The sequence below is a fragment of the Drosophila miranda genome, chromosome 2, assembly GCF_003369915.1.
Source record: "Drosophila miranda strain MSH22 chromosome 2, D.miranda_PacBio2.1, whole genome shotgun sequence".
NCBI lineage: Eukaryota > Metazoa > Arthropoda > Insecta > Diptera > Drosophilidae > Drosophila > Drosophila miranda.
The window spans coordinates 377,029-394,805 of NC_046675.1; the positions used below are offsets into that span (position 1 = coordinate 377,029).

General features: G+C 47.3%; 6 protein-coding genes across 11 annotated transcripts; 1 reads left to right on the top strand and 5 right to left on the bottom strand.

Moving 5' to 3' along the window:
- Positions 1 to 8,306: 8,306 nt before the first annotated feature.
- On the bottom strand, positions 8,307 to 10,838 carry LOC108157263. Of its 2 annotated transcripts, none has more exons than XM_033389546.1 (2): positions 9,123 to 10,838; positions 8,307 to 8,561 (listed from the first exon to the last, which is right to left on the bottom strand). In XM_033389546.1, the coding sequence occupies exons 1-2, from the start codon at positions 9,265 to 9,267 to the stop codon at positions 8,545 to 8,547; spliced, it is 162 nt and encodes a 53-aa protein (XP_033245437.1). In that variant the 5' UTR covers positions 9,268 to 10,838; the 3' UTR covers positions 8,307 to 8,544. The 2 variants fall into 2 exon arrangements, with proteins under 2 accessions (XP_033245437.1, XP_017144733.1); XM_017289244.2 differs by lacking the exon at positions 8,307 to 8,561 and adding an exon at positions 8,801 to 9,055 and having other exon boundaries at positions 9,123 to 10,833.
- Positions 8,307 to 11,365, bottom strand: LOC108157262 (thyroid transcription factor 1-associated protein 26). Of its 4 annotated transcripts, XR_001775169.2 has the most exons (4): positions 11,188 to 11,365; positions 10,867 to 11,128; positions 8,629 to 8,766; positions 8,307 to 8,561 (listed from the first exon to the last, which is right to left on the bottom strand). XR_001775169.2 is itself a non-coding variant. In XM_017289242.2 (3 exons), exons 1-2 carry the CDS (start codon positions 11,308 to 11,310, stop codon positions 10,895 to 10,897), a joined length of 357 nt encoding a protein of 118 aa, XP_017144731.1. In that variant the 5' UTR covers positions 11,311 to 11,365; the 3' UTR covers positions 8,307 to 8,561; positions 10,867 to 10,894. The 4 variants fall into 4 exon arrangements, 3 of the variants coding, with proteins under 3 accessions (XP_017144731.1, XP_017144730.1, XP_017144732.1); XM_017289242.2 differs by lacking the exon at positions 8,629 to 8,766; XM_017289241.2 differs by lacking the exons at positions 8,307 to 8,561; positions 8,629 to 8,766 and adding an exon at positions 8,801 to 9,055 and having other exon boundaries at positions 11,188 to 11,364.
- Positions 11,366 to 11,690: 325 nt separating this feature from the next.
- On the top strand, positions 11,691 to 12,316 carry LOC108157259 (28S ribosomal protein S18c, mitochondrial). The gene is made up of 2 exons (XM_017289236.2): positions 11,691 to 11,790; positions 11,846 to 12,316. The coding sequence occupies exons 1-2, from the start codon at positions 11,757 to 11,759 to the stop codon at positions 12,250 to 12,252; spliced, it is 441 nt and encodes a 146-aa protein (XP_017144725.1). The 5' UTR covers positions 11,691 to 11,756; the 3' UTR covers positions 12,253 to 12,316.
- Positions 12,264 to 13,920, bottom strand: LOC108157258 (telomere-binding protein cav-like). Its single transcript, XM_017289235.2, has 2 exons — positions 13,732 to 13,920; positions 12,264 to 13,680 (listed from the first exon to the last, which is right to left on the bottom strand). The coding sequence occupies exons 1-2, from the start codon at positions 13,852 to 13,854 to the stop codon at positions 13,243 to 13,245; spliced, it is 561 nt and encodes a 186-aa protein (XP_017144724.1). The 5' UTR covers positions 13,855 to 13,920; the 3' UTR covers positions 12,264 to 13,242.
- Positions 12,331 to 12,957, bottom strand: LOC108157257 (eukaryotic translation initiation factor 3 subunit A). The gene has a single exon (XM_017289234.2). The coding sequence runs from the start codon at positions 12,955 to 12,957 to the stop codon at positions 12,331 to 12,333; it is 627 nt and encodes a 208-aa protein (XP_017144723.2).
- A 332-nt stretch (positions 13,921 to 14,252) lies between the features above and the next one.
- On the bottom strand, positions 14,253 to 16,845 carry LOC108156980 (RING finger protein 37). 2 transcript variants are annotated; one of them, XM_017288773.2, is made up of 3 exons: positions 16,758 to 16,845; positions 15,697 to 16,695; positions 14,253 to 15,629 (listed from the first exon to the last, which is right to left on the bottom strand). In XM_017288773.2, the coding sequence occupies exons 2-3, from the start codon at positions 16,405 to 16,407 to the stop codon at positions 14,847 to 14,849; spliced, it is 1,494 nt and encodes a 497-aa protein (XP_017144262.1). In that variant the 5' UTR covers positions 16,408 to 16,695; positions 16,758 to 16,845; the 3' UTR covers positions 14,253 to 14,846. The 2 variants fall into 2 exon arrangements, with proteins under 2 accessions (XP_017144262.1, XP_017144261.1); XM_017288772.2 differs by having other exon boundaries at positions 15,697 to 16,711; positions 16,758 to 16,816.
- Positions 16,846 to 17,777: the final 932 nt, after the last annotated feature.

Here is a 17,777-nt window from a genome sequence, read left to right on the forward strand (position 1 = left end):
AAAGGGTTTCCCCCGGCGATTGATGTGTGTGTTTGCCTTTTGCGGCTGCCTTCTCCATGCCGATGACGACGACGATGCCAATGCCGGGATGCCGGGATGCCGGGATGCTGATGCCGTTGCCATTGACAAATGCCGAGGCTGGGTAAAGTATCTTTAATTAAGTTCCCTGCCAGGAACTCTAAAATACGTTAACTGGTTTGTTTGCTCAGCTCACGCGAGAAGTGTACTTTGTGCGAACGTCATCCATTCCATCGATAGTTCCACATTTGATATGCCATCAAGAGGCCACACATCAAAGACACGGACCCAGCCATCATCAAATTTAAATTACGTTTCCTCCACAGATCCACCAGCAGCGACGGTTTCTTGGGAGGGAGGAGCGTCTGGGGTTTATTTTTGAGGTGTTTTCAAGACGATTGAGAAGCGATTCGTCTGAGGTCTGACCAAAATGGCTTTAAAGATGGTTTTTGCAAGAAATTAAGCTTTGTTTCGATAGAAAATTGATTTTTTCAATATTTCGGAGAGAGAGTATCTTTGGGATCGCCTTGATATTGGAGGACTCTCAAAAGCATTCCAGTCCGAAATGAGGAATCTTCTCCCCCTTCAGCAAATGTTTATTTATATGCATCGCAGTTTGTATTTATGGCCGAATCATGATGACAAATGTCAGATGTGGTAAACACTTGAAATGGACACCACCACACCACTCCTCCGTCGCACTCCGTCCCAGGAGAAGTCACCCCCAAAAGAACTTGGTTCAGTGTTGCGGAAACATTTTGCAAATATTCTTCGGCGAGGCGAATCGGGAATAGAAAATATATTTATGGCTCGCTCAGCACATTACACACCTAATTTCTATATTAGTTTTCCCTGGGATGGACAGTGTCCAAGGAGGCAGCAGAGGCGTAGAGCAGACAAAGAGCTGAGCCTGAATATTTATACAGCTTGATTGGATTTTCGTCACGCCCTCCCACACACGAGTCCGGCCATTTGTCAGAGGCGGAGGGAGGAGTGGCGTGGAGGATGTTTGGCCATATTTTGATGGTTCCATTTTTGTTTTTATGGCTGCCTCATTAGGATCCATCGCATCTTTGTTCGTTCCTTTGTTTGCAAAGGGTTTAAGCCTAACAAATGACTGCAATTTGTGACCAGAATCCCCATCCCATCCCATCCCAACCTCGATACTCGATACTCTTCCCCAAATGCTAGTTCGGGGGAAGATATCGCTGATGATTTAATCGTGCGTAAGTAATAGTTATAAATATCCTTTGTCCATTATTGGTTCCGGCATCTATCGCGGAACGGCTGTTTAAAAGTTTCCATTTACCGAAGCTTTCATTGAAAACTCATAATTTTGATTTACGGATGGGTTTGGGCTGGGTTGGGGACAGCTGTTGGTATTTTAACAATAGCTGAGGGAACACCCTCATCTACTGTGACTCATCCCTCATCCCAATCAGTTGGTTCTGGGCATCGCTTGTATCGCATTAGCACCTCATTTGGATGCTGGGCAAAGAAATTAGGGGGAGTCGGCCAGGCTGGACATGGTCATGCCCTGAAGCCAGGGGGATACTTTAAAGTGGGATATCCTTGGTGGGAAGACAGTTTCCATTGCACTCGATTTGCATTTTCGTGTGTCGGGAATGGCTTGATTTATGTGCCTGAATAAAGGGGACTGCTCCTGATCGGGGCGCATAAATTTAAGCTAACCAAATAATTCCCAGCTCCCAGGAGACATCCACTTCTCCTGCCCCAGCCCCAGCCCAAGCCCCTTCCCACTCCTTCGCTCTAAACTCCAAACAAACGCAATTGAAGCCATGAATTGCAAATGAATTAATTTTCGGGAACAAAGGCGCTCAAAAGTTGAAATTGAATTTGTTGCTCATTAAAACGAGAGCAAGAGCCAGTGCCAGTGCCAGAGCCAAGGAGGAGGAGTATCCACTGGATGATGGGTGTGTGTGGGTATGGGTGTGGGTGGATTCTAGATTCAACCTGGAAAACCACTTAACCACATACGCCGGCACCAACACATGGCCGAACCGCACAACATGTTATGGCCACAATTAAGGCCGTCATTTCAGAGGCAAGACATATGCAAATGGGCCGAAGCGAAAAACCCCTTTCTGCCCATATATCATCTATAGTTGGGGGATGGCAATGGCAACGGCAATGGGGCTCCATGCTGTGCTATCATCCAATTTTTTGGACTGGATCCAGAACCATCCGCGCCCGAGAATGGCTCTCCATGAATTTTAATTACGGCGTTGATATTTCAATTTGAATTTAAATATTGTGAGCTCAGTTAATTTCATTAATAAATATTTATGGTGGTTCGGCGCTAAGCGTCGCAGTTGAGGAACGGAACCCCGTTCTCCCTCCAAAAGGGGAAAGGGTGGGTCTGCCCTGCCTCCAACCATAAGGCCATCGCTCTTGGCCAACTGTCAATAGAAGAGAGAAGCAGACCTCAACATGGCTAAGCGAAATTACGTGCTCTCTTTTACGGGACGGGACCCACACGAGGACACACATGGGCCAGGACAAGGACATGCCACTCGTTAGCCGGCCAATTGATTGATGGCCGCATTGAGGAATGTCGTAGCAGATCTGGATTTGGATCGGGTTCCGATTCTGCATCGCATTGAAAAGCACTTATCGCTTCTCCATCCTCCATCCTGGCAACTCGTTCTCTGACAGCTGAAATTAAATCAGCGCTGATTCCAGTTGGGACTTTAAATGAGACTGCCGCAGCCATCTCCCCACCCGAACTAAAACTCCATCAGAAATCCAGCAATCCAGCAAACCCTTCCACAAGTACAGTCAGTCCTGGCACATGGCTCCTGTCGGACTGCTAAGCCCTGTGGCAACTCCGGAGATTAACTCAAATTTGTGGCGGCACAATAAATTTCACGGCGCGGCATTAAAAATTAAGCGCCGCCATAGCAGGACGAAAGGCAGTTGACTTTTTTGCTGGAATCTCTTCTGCACCAGGAGGCATCCTTCAGCTAATTACACTGAGCAGCATGAATTCAATGAATCCACCCAGAGAAATCTCTGAGCTCTATTCTGGAACTCTGGAATTCTCCCTGGAAACCCTTGCAGGACAGTGTGACTCTCGCTCGTGACTCCTTCGCGCTGGATCCCTTTCGCCCCAATAAATTTCACCTGAGTCGGCGTTGTCACGCCTCTGCATATGTCTCTGCCCGAACCATCCTTCGTTGCCTCCTTAATTTATGTGAGCGAAAGTATCTATGCATCTACCTATACTACCGCCTCGTGTATGTGTGTCTGTGTTTGGGCTTTGGAAACTTGCAGGTTGTCTGGTCTGGAATTTGTACAGTTGAGAATGAGATTCAATGGAGCGCAGCCATGGGCTTAGTGCGGACTAACATTTTCCCGAACATTTCAGACCGGAAGAAACGAAAGTACGGATTCCCACGACAGGGGAGAGGGGATGCATGAGCACGGGATGAGGGAAGTCGAATAAAAAATCCATTTGCAGGCGCCGCGTTCTCCCTTTCCCTTTCTCTAGCTTCCTCTTTTTTTTTGGGTAAATGTGGCTATTTTTTGCTCATATTTCAGAGGGAATGGAATTACAAAACAAATTACAGAATCCAAAATACAAAATAAGAGGCATATTTCTCACTTTTATGATGTTTACTGGACACGCCCCCTGAAAGAACCCTGCTTCGGGTGACCTTTCACCCTTATTAGAGCAGCGGGACAGCGCCGCCTTCTTCTCTGCGATGTATTTTTTTTGTTTTTTAATTTTGAATTTTGAATGTCGAATGGAAATTTACATAATTTATGGGCAGCAACAAAAGTCACACACAGATACGGGATCCTGCAGAAGGAGTCGCGGGAGTGCCCGTAGCATATGCCAGGACCACATTTTTTTCATTAAAAATATGTTTATAATTTACGATTTTTTAAACCACGCGACAACAAATGAGACGCAAATTATTTTCGGCTCATTCCGAGCTGGTTTGCTCCTTGATTCGGTCAGAGTCGCGCCTCATTAAGAGCTCATTAAAGTCCCGAGACTCGAGACCCAGAGGAGAGAGCCGCGCCAGTTATTCCTGAGCATTTTAACACGTTTTTAATTTTAATGCATTTTATGGCCCCCCCTTAACGATGTCTTAACTTCAGATTCCCCTCCCCGCCCCCTGCACGTCATTGGATGCTCCCGCGGGCTGACTTTCACTTGTTGACTGGCGCTCCTGCTCCGCGACATCCTCGTCAACGTCACCGCACATCAGGACATCAGCACGTCAAACTTCATTAGGAAGGGAAAGTGGAAAGTGGCAAGGATGTTGCAGGGGGTGAGGGTTGGTTGCTGCTGCTGCTGTGGTTCGTTCATTGTTTTTATGGTTTGCGCTAATTAGTTACGAAGTCATAGAATTTTACAGGCATTGCTCTCGAGGACTGACAGAGAAGTTATTGTCTGTTGCCCGTAATCCGCCCCTGGTCTGACGCTGAAGCAGTCATCATTTGTGGTTTCCGCCGTCTGCAGAGAGAATGAAAGGAATAAGTTTATTCCAACAATTTGTGTAAGCTCGTGCCACAAATTAATCAGAAGGAAACCAACGCCAGATGAGTGACCACTTGACCAGGCCTGCAGACGGAGTATAAATCTCTGGATCGCCACGAATCCCAGCCAGAACCCAGAATGCAGCCAATTACAGGGAAACCCATTTGACAAAGTGGTAGACCAGGATCCAAGATGAGCCCCGCTCCGACTAAGATGTTGGGCGAGTCCATAAATTTGCGGGCGACACGGACATAATTATGCAGACAGGCGGCCTTAAGGGGTTACCGAAAGGGGAAGACGCATCCCCGGATCCCTGGGATTTTAAATTAAAATAAGTAGAAACGATATTACGACTATGGGATACCGGCTAATCGGGAATCTAAACCAAATTTTCAGCTGTAGCTCCTAGTCTGGTACATTTATACCATCACGATGATACTTGCTGGTGATCATACAGACAGACTTACATTTTCACGTATAGAATATACCCTTTCTACTGTAAGAGTACCGGGTATAAGTACCACGCCCCGCTGTTATAAATCAAAGTCAGTGGGCTTTGTATTGGATTTGGCGAAAGGAATTTGTAGACATTAAGAAAGTCCAACTTCAACTTCAACATTAACTCCTTCTCCCAATCGTAGTCCTGTCTTCCTGTTGCTTTCCTGCTGTGGATTGGGGGCGTTCAGGCATTTGAATAAAGTTGGACCTTGTTTGGGGAAAGTGTCGCTGACATGTTAAGACTTCTCTCAGATTTATAGCCCTGGCCGAGAAACGGAAGGACCAAGGAAGCTGGAAGGAGGAGTGACAGTTGGAGGTGGAAGACAATTTAAAAATTGAATTCCAAATCCTCCTGCTCCTGCTGTCGGCTAATCATGCATCGGATTGGTTCGGTTCGACACATGTGTGCGGTTGTTAGATCTCTTATCGTGGCAAAATTTTGACACATGCCACACCAAATTCCATTCTCCATTGTCAATCTCTCAAGCACTCTCCGGCACTCTCCGAGGGGCCTAATGCGATTATTTGCTGTGTTTTTGCCCCAAATTCCGCAAAGCAAAGCAAAGGCCAAGCCATTTGCCAGCAGCTCTGATTAAATTGGATTGTAGATGCACATAACTGTCACACATGGCCCCGTGGAGTGTCAACACCACCAAACCACCCAAAAAACAAGGAACAAAAACATGAAAACAAAAAAGGAAAAGTGAAAAGGAGAAAGGTTAGAAAGGACTAGCCGATGAATGGAATACCCTTGCAACACTAGGTCTTCTATTCTAGAGTTTGGATTTACACCAAAGGATACCTCAACCTCAGCCATTAAGCATCAATGGATTTCCCATCCCATCTCATCCGCTGCTGCATGGCAAAACAATAGTCCCCCTTCGGACAGGGTATTTAACAAAATTCAGCATAGTTTTTCAATAAACCCATCAAAAGGTACGAGCGCTGATGCTCTTGAGCCCTCACCCCTGGCATTGTCCTGCCAATATCCCCGACCCTGTGCCCGTGCCCCTGAGGATGTCCTCCAGGCAACTCATCGTAAACGCAATTTGATTTATGGACAATGTGGAAATTGAAAATTGTCGCATGGTCACTTAAATTTCTGAGTTATGCGACTTTAAACCGAGTTGAGGGATGGCCCCGGCCCCGGCCCCGGTCGCTGATGAGGCAGGAAGTGAATTATGTCATGCTTCGTTGTGAGGTTATGTAGCGATGACACACGGTACACGGTACACGTTACACGGTACAGTCGCCGCACCGAGCTGTATCCTGGAGAAACTGTACTTGTTGACCGCGCCGGCCTCCGCCTTGCTGCCTTCGATTTTGTTGCGTGCGAAAGGAGGAAATGGCACGCGTCGCTTGTTAGTCGCTCGCTGTTGCAAGTTAAAGAGCAATCGGGGCGGACCTGGGCGGGGCAGCAACAACCCTCATTGTCTCAGCTCGTCCTCGTCCTGGTACCGGATCGGGGTGGGGGTGGGGGTGGAGGTGGGGTTGTGCTTGATGTTTGCCTGTTTGCTGCTAGTCGCTGAAGTGCCTCGGCGGTTTAGTGTCGGCTTACAGTTTTGACATTTGTCCGATCGGTGCGGCGAGAGGCTGATTGCAGATGAGTATCGTCGAAAGCGGATGATGGATGCATTCTCCTCCTCCTCCTCTCCGCTGAAGTGTGAAATATGCCATCAACTTGTCCACTGTCCACTATGGCTTCTCTGGAGTCCAATTCTCGATATGGAAGGACATTCCACGCATCGCTCGTTCCCGAGAATGTAAACCCTTTTGTTGACCCCTTGGGGCCGCTTGACAAAGTTTCACTTATTTGGCAATTATTGGAAATATTTTCCAGTTTTAATTGAAAAACTGAAACCGAAGCTGGCTCTCCCGCTGGATACCCTTCTGGTCTGGGCCACTTTCATGCATGCCTGCACCTGCTGCTGCTCCTGTTGCTGCTCCTGTTGCTGCTCCTGTTGGTCCACAATTAAAATTGCTCACAGCCCCAGCCCCTGTCGTAGGTCCATTGGAAAAGTTTTCATGGTTATCACTTTGTGCCTGCTCCAAGGGGAGGGGGTTTTATTTTTCATGGCTTTTCAATTTTAATTGAAATTTATGCCCATCTCTCAAAGGGTTTGTCCGCACCAAGTGGGCTCACCAGCCAGCCCCCTCTGGCCAACACTCCTCCAGCCACGTGTTCGCCAAAAAAGAAGTGTGGCAAATTGTTGAAAATTTCAAAATTTACATGTACAATCGCCTGGAGCGATCCTGGAAGGGGTGAAGCAGAGGTGGAGCAGGGGCAGGGCGGAGCGGGGCGGGGCGGAGTCCTGTGATTTACAGCCCGCACTTTGGTAATTTACGAGCCGCAGCACTTGAAACAGAAACAAAAACAGAACCCAGCAGAACCGAACCACACCGAAACACGGAAAGTGCATGCAAAACATTTTGATATTTTGTTGTTGCGGCGCCATTTTATTGCCATTCGGTTTGTTCATGTGTAAAATTTTAAATTGTTGTAAATAATTACCCTAATGGCTGCATGCCCCCCGCCATTCAATCGTACGTCTCCCAGTCTCATAGTCTCCCTTCTGTGTCCTGTGTCCCGTGTCCCATGTCCTCGTGGACCAGTTGCCACTTCTTTTTCTTGTACAGTTAATTTGTGAGCCGAGCCGAGCCGAGCCGAGCCGGCAGCGTCGCCATTTGTAATTAAGCCTAAACCGTTAATATTTCAGCCAGATAAGAGCAACTGCACCCTATCCTGTCCCCGTTCCCCATACCCCATCTCCCAGTCAGAGCCATTCCCATCCCAAAGATAGCCATAAATTCTGAACCAAAAGTTGGTCCTTCGGAACAGGATCAGCGCCAAGTTGTGAGGGAAACATTTTACGGTTCGGCGAGAGCGAATCTCTCCCATGGTCCATGGTCGGGTGTTAATTTCCAGCCAGATTTTTTCTTATCGCAGCCCCTAACGAAAGTGAAAATTCACTTTCCCTCTGCTTCTGTTTTGCCAAGAATTTAATTAGCATACCGAATCGTTAACAAGATTGGAAAGCCCCTGAGTTATGCTATGCACAAGTTTCGCATGTAAATCTGGATTGGAGAGGGGAAGGACCTCTTCTTCTGGGTTGCCGAAATTGTAATTAAGAAATGTGCCTCTCGACCTGCAGAAAAGTGCTTGCTAGTCAACAGAAAATGGGGAACGGAAGAGGGAACTGAATCACAATAGAGAAGTACATAAATCATTATAATTCAAGTAAACAAAACGCTAAATACGAATACAAACGCTGTTTATATGTACAATATCTTACAATTTAGCTTTATTTGTAATGGTTACCCTAACCGGCTTCCGATGGTTCTTCTGAAACTCTGAAAGAGTTCATAGAAAACTATATGGATCTGCCATATAACCATATAATGGCCATAATCATCCTTAACAGTACGATTATGTGTACTGAGGGTCTCTTGGATCGCAAAGAAGTTAAGGCTAAATTAAGTTAAGCTACGACTATTATCCAAAGCCAGTGAGTGCGATCCTAGCCAATGTGGATATCTAAAAGTAGAAGGAATAGAACGATCTGTTAGCTTGTTGGCTTAGCACAACACACGACACAACTTACTATTATGATGGATGTTAATGTTAATTTTGGGAATCCTTATTTTCGGTTTGGCTCTGCCTTTCGGCTTGGGGGCCGCGAAGGCATCGCCAGAGTAGAGGACCAGGCACGCCAACAACAGAAGCCACCCTGAACCTGAACCTGAAGTATTTCATATTTAAACGCTGTTTATATGTACAATATCTTACAATTTAGCTTTATTTGTAATGGTTACCCTAACCGGCTTCCGATGGTTCTTCTGAAACTCTGAAAGAGTTCATAGAAAACTATATGGATCTGCCATATAACCATATAATGGCCATAATCATCCTTAACAGTACGATTATGTGTACTGAGGGTCTCTTGGATCGCAAAGAAGTTAAGGCTAAATTAAGTTAAGCTACGACTATTATCCAAAGCCAGTGAGTCCGATCCTAGCCAATGTGGATATCTAAAAGTAGAAGGAATAGAACGAACGAATAGCTTGTTGGCTTGGCACAACACACGACACAACTTACTATTATGATGGATGTTAATGTTAATTTTGGGAATCCTTATTTTCGGTTTGGCTCTGCCTTTCGGCTTGGGGGCCGCGAAGGCATCGCCAGAGCAGAGGACCAGGCACGCCAACAACAGAAGCCACCCGAACCTGAAGTATTTCATATTTAGTGCGAATATTTATGGTTCGACTGAGCGCGGCTGAGAGCTAAACGATTACTGCGGTGTAGCCGATGACCGTTCTTAAATAAATCATCGGGCGAAGAGTCGGAATTCCTAAACATTAACCATCTATGTCATTGGGAATTCTCCCGAATTATATAAAATCACCGAAACGCTGACGATGATAATGATGATGATGATGATGAAATCAATGAGGCTGTTATCTGTTTGGATTTTACCACTAGGGCGTGCTTATCAATAAATCCGAAAGTAAACCCCCGAGTGAATTGAATGGAATACCCAGAATACCAGATCTACTCGCAAGAGCTAGCTCAACCCATCCCATTGACGGGGAGACTCACAGTGACAGCCCCTGCACTCGAGTGTCGACTACTCGAACATAAACATGCATAAATTGCATTATAAGCGACCCAAACAAAGCATTAACCCCCTCCCGGCGATCGCCACCCCTCCCACTGCCCGAGCAGCCATAACTATTCATTATCGACACATAAACGACCCTGCGACCCTCTCCCGGGCCAAGGGCAGGGCAGGGCACTCATAACTTCAAATTTTTATTAAATAAACAGAACAAAGCAATAGCCGGAAAATGTCCCATACCCGTACTCGCACTCGTACTGGTACAGAGGGGAGGACACAGGACCTAGGACATATGCACGAGCATCCTTCTGACCCACTAAATTGGGAATATGCGAATTGCATGGCTGGAAAGAACCCTTTCTATCCTAGAGCCCATCCCTCGAGCATCTCCCTCTCCAGCACATCCTGCGTAATTCAATATTTGACTATATGAGATTTATGGCCACAGGGTCTAGCGACTTCCGCTGGGCTGGCAACGTCCTCGTCCTAGTCGTTCTAGTCGTCTTCGTCGTTTTATTTGTATAAAGTATAATTTTTGATTTAGTGCGATTTGTGTCAACGGTTCGAGCTACGCGCCGCGGAGCGCCGCACACGCTGCGGGTGGCAAAGGGTTGAGGTTTGGGCGAGAGAAATAGTTTCGCAATATCCGAAAAGTGAAAGTTTGCTTCGCTTTGTTTGCCTTGGATGCGATGGTGCGGATATGAGACCGCATGCTGATTGTCATTCAGGATTGTGGAGGGAGTACTTACACCACTCCATCCTCCTGCCAGGCGGAAGCGGATGTTATGCCAGCGGAATGCGCATAAAAGTTTATTATTATGCCCGAAATTTGGTGGAAATTGAAGAGAACTGCCAGTGCAGATGACAACAAATTGCTTTGTTTGGCTTTGGCGAATACGCGAGGGAATTAGCGGAGACGCCTCGCGGCAATGGCAGCTGGGGTCTTCAACGGGGATGGGGTTGCTGGGGCACACAGGTACACAGGATGCAGACGCCAGTGCCACCCGATAAGGCGCGAAAGGGCAAGGGAGAAGCAATTTCCCGCGAAAAATTTGCATAGCTCGTGGGAGTGAACAATCGCAACTAATCAAAGGGTTGCGTTGCCGCACGGCCGGAAGCACGAGACATGCGAATTTATTACAGGTTGCATTAAATTTAATTTTCATTCGGAGCGTGTGCGGAAACTGCCGATGAGCCGGCCCGCCCTGGAGATTGACTTACCCAGTCAGGCGCGTAATGAGGTGAGGTGTCAGCGTTGCTTCATCTCCTCGATCTGCTTGAGCAGCAGCTGCATGCGATCCTTCATCAGCGGCTGGCCGCGCTGGGTGCGCTTGCTGATGGCCTTGGTCTTTTCGAGGCGCTGCTTCTTGTAGGCCTTAATGCGGGCCTCCTTTTCAGCCCGCACCTGTTGGCGCTCAGCCTCGGCTTTGGCCGCCTTCTGCTGACGGATCATTTGGCGGATCTCGGGCTTGTTTGGTTTATCCTGGAATGCAGTGCGTAATGTGTGAGAGGCGGGCGGCATAGCATTTTGCTTCTACATACTGTTTTCGGCTTCGCCTTGTGCTTCTGCTTAAAGTTTGGCTTCTGCCATTGCGTGGCCTTGGCCTTGCTGTGTGTTGGCTTTTTATTGGGTTTTCCCTGCGACTTTTGTGTTTTCGGCTTCATCTTATTCCACTTTTTTTTATAAACAAACGAAAAACGTGCTAAAACAGCTGTTGCAACAGCAACACTAGTCTCTGTGTAGAATGTATGTAGATGTGTACTTACGGTGTAAATTACTGATACATCGGACTTTTCTCTTACGTTTTATTTGTTTTGACCTATTTCGCTAAAACCTTTTTTTAGACAAGATCCAATAAAAGCAAGTGTTTAAAATAAACCAGTCAATTAGAAAATGGGTTCATTAATTGGATAAAATTATGTGGGCATGGCTAAATGTTCTATCTAGCTAAAAATATTCCACGGAATATCAAAATCGAGGAATATGTATAATAGAACTTGAATTCGTCAGTATATTTACGGTATATCTTTAAAATGAGACGATATATTTTGGTATATTTTTGACGGTCAAATCGTATATTTTCCGCGATTACAGCTCTACAACATTGAAAATGTTAAAAATAACTAAATTCATTGCACAAAATGGCAAGTAAATTGTCTAATTATTTGGGAAACGTCTAATCCAACCTTCGCCCACTAGCTACAGTTGTCAATTTAGCTGGCAGCCGTTTGGCCCGGCCTGCAACGCGCTTTTATGCCCAGGCCGGCAGTGCGGAAAGCAAAACCACAACACGAGACTCGGATGAACCGATTGACATAACGAATCCCTTCGAGAAGGACCCTCAGCAGTGCATACTGTGCAAGAACAACATCACCCCGCACTACAAGAATGTTCGGCTGCTGTCACAGTTCCAGTCGTCGTACACGGGACGCATCTACGGACGCCACATAACCGGGTTATGCAAGCAGAAGCAGGAGGATGTTGAGCGGGCCATTCTGCGGGCACAGCAGTGTCTGCTGATGCCGGGCTACCACAAGGACCTGGACTTCCTGCAGGACCCAAAGCTCTTCGATCCGGAGAGGCCCGTGCGGCCCCATAAATACTAGTTTGCACTTAAGTTTTGTTCACAATCTGTTTTTATTGCGGAGTAATACATTTTGCCACCGTGAAGCATTGTCCGAGTGTCAGTCCTCCTCCAGGTACCGCAGCATCTCGAGAGGAATACCTAGTTGTATCAACACGGCCTTCTTTGTCGGCCGGGGATCGACCATGGCCTGCAGGTCGTTCATAGTAGCTATGAATCCCCGCCGCCAGGTCTCGATGTCTGCCTGCAGCTCGGCGATTCTGCTGTCCTGTGGTTCTACTTCATCATCCTCCTCTTCCATTTGCTCTTTGTCCACTACTTCTACATCCTCCTCTTCCATTTGCTCTTTGTCTTCCACTATCTTGGCTCTTTCATCATCCTCTTCCAGTCGGTCCTTGTCTTCTACTATCTTGCCCCTTTCATCCTCTTGCAACTTTCTGGCCACTGTACGTTCCGCTTTATTCTTTGCTTGTGGTTTGTTTTCTTTTTCTCTTGGAGTGGACTCCTTCTCGCTGGTCTTCTCCTTAAGTTGGCTTACGGCTGCGAACTCCAGCCGCTTCTTGGTCAGCTCCGTACGGATGCGGGACAATCCGATGCGTTTGCGACTATTTGTGGACAGCGGAAGGGCGCGAGGAGTCTCTTGTTCTGTCCGATCTGTAGGTGTAGTGGTTCCCAATTCCTCCCGCTGCAGCCGCAACAAAGGCGTGGTGTGGCACGCCCGTCTCATCAGACCAAGCCGTGGTCTCCGCGCCGACTGCGGGGTTCCATTCGCTGCCTCTTCCATTCAAAATCCGCGAAATACATGCGAATGGATTCCAATTGAATTGCTTACAAATTTTATAAGAACGAGGGGTTGCCAGACTGCCTGCGAAACTAGTTCCAAGAACAAACACTGCCATGGCGCCACTGAGTCTTGTAATTTCAACACTAGAGATAGTTTGTGACAATAAAAATTAAGAATTTTTTTTTTTTTTTATTACTGAGTTGCCGGTGTTTGCGCAAGTTATTCCAGTTATAATACAGGCATATCCGGCAATTTCAGCTCAAATCGTGCCGGTGGAGATGCCAGCCCAGCCGAAACATTTCCGGGTTGAATTCCATGTGATTCCGGCTCAGAACGTGTCAATGTCTGTGACGTCCGCCTTTCTCGCTTCCAACGATCCAATCGCAAATTATTCTTCCTTTTAAGCTCACACTTGGCTATGTGATTGTATTGGGCTACATGTTTGGCTGTATAGGGTTTATATTTTTCCTTTTTCGTCGCTCTGACGAGCATGGCGTTTATGGCCGAATCGGACTTATTCGCAAGGCGTCCCTTCTTCTCCCGCTTCAATTTGGCGTCCCACACAGAGTTGAAGTAGTGCATTTTCACGCGTACTTTGGTACGCAGACACAGGGACTTCACTTCCTCGCTGCTGTACTCGCGCTGCAGATCCTCAGAGGTTATTTTCTGCAATGTAATGCATGTAATGGCCGCTTGCTTGAGGTGTCTTTTACTTACGGTCGCCGCGTTAAATGCCGCAAACAATTCACGGTCGGTCGCATTGTTCGCCTTTGACATCAGCTTTTGCGCCTTCTCGGTCTGAAATTTGTGGAGGGCATAGCTCAGCACTGAGCGTGCCATTTTGGCGTTGTTTCTTATCTTGTATTTATTAGCGCCTTACGTTCAATTTCTCAATTTACCGCAATTTTAATGCAGCCCTGGATCTGCAACTCTGGGTTCACTCCGTGGCGCAAACATCTCTGTGTACTTGCCATGTAGAGAAATTCGGATGTGCATTTTAACAGAAATCTTTATCTTATGGAAAGTGTATTAATTGGAACGAGAACAATTAAAAAAGCAGAGAAGATATTCACGGATTTGATGAAAAGGTCTCAAAGAGTCGTCTTCAAAAAATCCCTCTTAGGGTCTTTCGCTTTTTACTACTAATTTCCTTCCTCTTCCTAAATTACCATAATAGGTAGATGTATTTATGTTTTGAATGCATACTGAATATTAGACAGAAAGGTTCAAGAGCCGTGTGGCTTGACAGGATGATGGTGCTTTAGTTTTTATTGTTTTTTATTCTATATAATTGGTATGAATATATAAACCACGCGCTGAATATCCTGTCTTTTTAGGGATTGTATAAATGGTCTACAAAAACTATGCGCGCTCTATATGCTAATCTGTTCTATGACTAAAAGTGACCTGATACTGATACATACTGAAATTGGGATCGCCCGATCGATCCGTGGTTATGGATGCCGCACCAACTTGAGTGTACACATTTTGGCTTGAATCTGAATCTCTACTTCACTCCGCTCTCACCACCCCTCCCAAAATCGACTCTGATATGATTATAACTAATCGTAGGTTGAGGCCATGGGGCTAAAGCGATTCACTTACAACTGAACAATGATGGGCAGACGGCCGGAGAGCATATTGTTACGATTGCCAAAAAGGAAATTATTGCAATTACAGGTCGGAGAAACGGTCGCAGGTTGCAGGTTACAGCTGCAGGCCGGAGTTCCTGGATTGGCAACAAAAGCACTTACAAACGAACCTAGATCGAAGCATTAAACTACGGTACGACTACGAAAAGGGGTCCAAGTCAATGTCCATCCACTACGGTACTATGGCAGCTTGTGGTAGCGCTCGACGTCCGCTCCCCGGAAGCTGACTTTGCAGACGCAGTGCTGGGTCGACGACAGCAGGACGAGGCACTCGCGACAGACCAGATGCTGGCAGGTGCGTATCTCGTAGCCGAACTGACTGCTGCGGCAGTTGATGCAGCGGGGTGGGGTTCCCGATCCGGCAACGGATCCGACCTGGGTGAAGCGGGTGATCTTCTGGAGAGCTTGCTGGAGGGCCTGGTCGATGGAAGACGGACCTGTCGTCGAGGTAGATGCGGCTGCAAGCGACTGGTGAACGCTGCTGGCCGTGACAGTGGCACAGGCTGAGTGGTGGCTGTGTCTGGCCCGCTTCGCAGCCGGCGGCGAGGCGGGGGACTGGCCTAGGAAGGCCGCCGATGAGGAGGTGGCCGTGAAGGTGACGGTGGACTTCGTCTTGCGCTGCTGGTGCTTGTACGCGTTGGATAGCGAGGAGTAGGTCCCGGCGGCGAAGCTACCTTGCCCCGGCTGGCACATGCTGCTGGCGAACTGGGAGGCGTGGCGGCGGCGCATTCGGGAGCTGCCTAGCGATCGGGGCACCGTCTTAAAGTGCTCCGAGTTCTCCATTAGGAACTTTTCGATGCGCGCCTTGAGGGCGAGGTTCATTACTGCCTTGCGCTGTGAGGTATATTCGAGACCTGTAAAGGGATCTGAGGGCTGGCGACCCCACTTGCCCTCCTCCACGGCGTGCTTGTCGATGGTGGACTGGTCCACCACCTTGCCGGAGGGCAGCACAGTGGGAAAGATCTGAAAGCAAAGGAAATCCGTGAGCAACAATTTGGGGAGGAGATTGTATTACAACACGGGATCTTACCATTAGCTCCCAGGTGATGGAGTCGAGGAACTCTTCGGGTAACGACAACGTCGACTGCTCGCGCAGCTCAGGTATGTGGCGAGAGGGGGACCGCTGTCCGGCTGGGTGCTGAGCCTGGTCCCGCTGCCCGAACGGATCGCTAATCTCGCTCCAGATGGTCTTCATCAGCTCGCGGTCGCCTTTGTCCAGGGAGCGAGCAGGCAGGCCCCAGATCTGAATCTTGCGGAGCACCGGGGGACAGCGCTCCGTAGCGCGGATCACGATCTTCACGCTGTTTGTGTTGGCCAGTAATTTGTGAGCCGTCTTAAAGAAGAACACCTTCTCGCTCTGCTGCTGGGCGGCGGCCGCACTGCTGCGGGAATTGTAATCGCTCTGGTAACAGAACGTGACCGAGTCAACACCCTTAGCCAGGTCGCGAACGTTCGCCACACGCTCCCAGATGCCGTCGTACTTGCTGTGAACCTCGAAGGCCGTGGACCGGAAGGCTCCGGAGGTGTGCCACAGCTTAATAACCTTCATGTCGATGGCTTTGGGTAAGTCAAAGACGATCTCGACGGGCGGCTTGCAGACGGAAAAGCACATAAAGCCGCGCTCCAGCTGCTCCCCATCGTTAGCTATCAGGTTGTCCGCCGTGTAGCCGTCCTCGCACACGGCCTCGCATTCCACGGAAGGCTTGAGTTTGGGGTTGAGGAAGTTGATTAGGCTACTCATGCCTCTCCCCTCCTCTCCACTCGAGCGTGCTCTAATCTCAAACGCTGCAGTTGGTCACGAGCCAGCACAGCTCGTGTGTGTCTCTGTGGTGTGTTGTGTTGTGGTGTGGTGTGGTGTGGCCCCACCTGCTCTTTATTCGCACAGAAAATGGCGTCACTGCCTCTGCCTCTACTTCTGCTCTGCGTCTCAGCGACAGCTCCCTGTCTGTCTGTTGCGTTGCTGCTGGCGTAATCACAGTCCGAGCATGAAAAGGCAGAGCAGATCGCTCACAATTCACTATCCTTGATGCTGAAGAGAGTTGGAGCTAGCATCGGATTATTATCGCCTTTTGGAATATTTATAAAACTCACTGGGGAACAGTGTGACCAGTGTGACCGCGGACTTATTGATGATATATACTGTCTGACACTCAGAAATATACTGTTTTATTTTTAAAATATACCGTAAATATACTGACGAATTATTCAAGTTCCATCATACATATTCCTATTTTTTGATATTCCGTCGAACATTACTAGCTAGATAGAACATTTAGCTATGCCCACAGAATTTTATTCAATTAATGAACCTATTTTCTACTTGACTAGCTTATTTTAAATACTCCCTTTTATTGGATTGTGTCTAAAATAAGGTTTAAAACGTAAGTGTGTATGGAATGTTACGTCATTGCTGGTCAACAGGTATCCGCTCTGACATCTCTATACCCTACTTCATTTGATTTATATACAGATTCTGTTTTTCAAGCTGATTTCGTTACCTTTACTCATCCTTGGCCTTCGTAAGCCACCTTGAACTGCAAACGCTCGTTGAAATAGCTTTATAACAGAGACTGACTAGTTTATGCATTCATTTAAGAGATTACAAACATATCTTTAACTCTGTAATATCCGTCTCCCAGGGTATGCGGAAATAAATGTGTCTCAATAGGTATTGTATATATATCTTTGCACACATATTTTCTGTATGATTTTCTCCACTACATGGTAGTGGTAATGTATCATGGCTTGTGGTCCCACTGATCAATCGACCCTCGGACACGCTCACTTGGACAGTGGGCTTCACCAGAGAACTTTTATATGCATTTGTGGAGACATCAGGCAGCTGTGAATATGGCATATATTAGATAGATATACTCCTCCGCGCCTCGGTGGAGCTGACTCCTCTATAAATTGGGTTTGAGTGGGGTGGGACTGGTTCCCCAAAGAAAAATCGAAGAAAAACCATAAATTATGTCAAAAATATAACAAAATCCTATAATTAATCATCCGATTAAACTCTGATCTATTATATTTGCCATTTTGGGTCTGCGGCCATTCTTTGAAATCGTGCGCCTCGAAATGCGTGAGGAAAAAAGGTATGGACAACAAGCA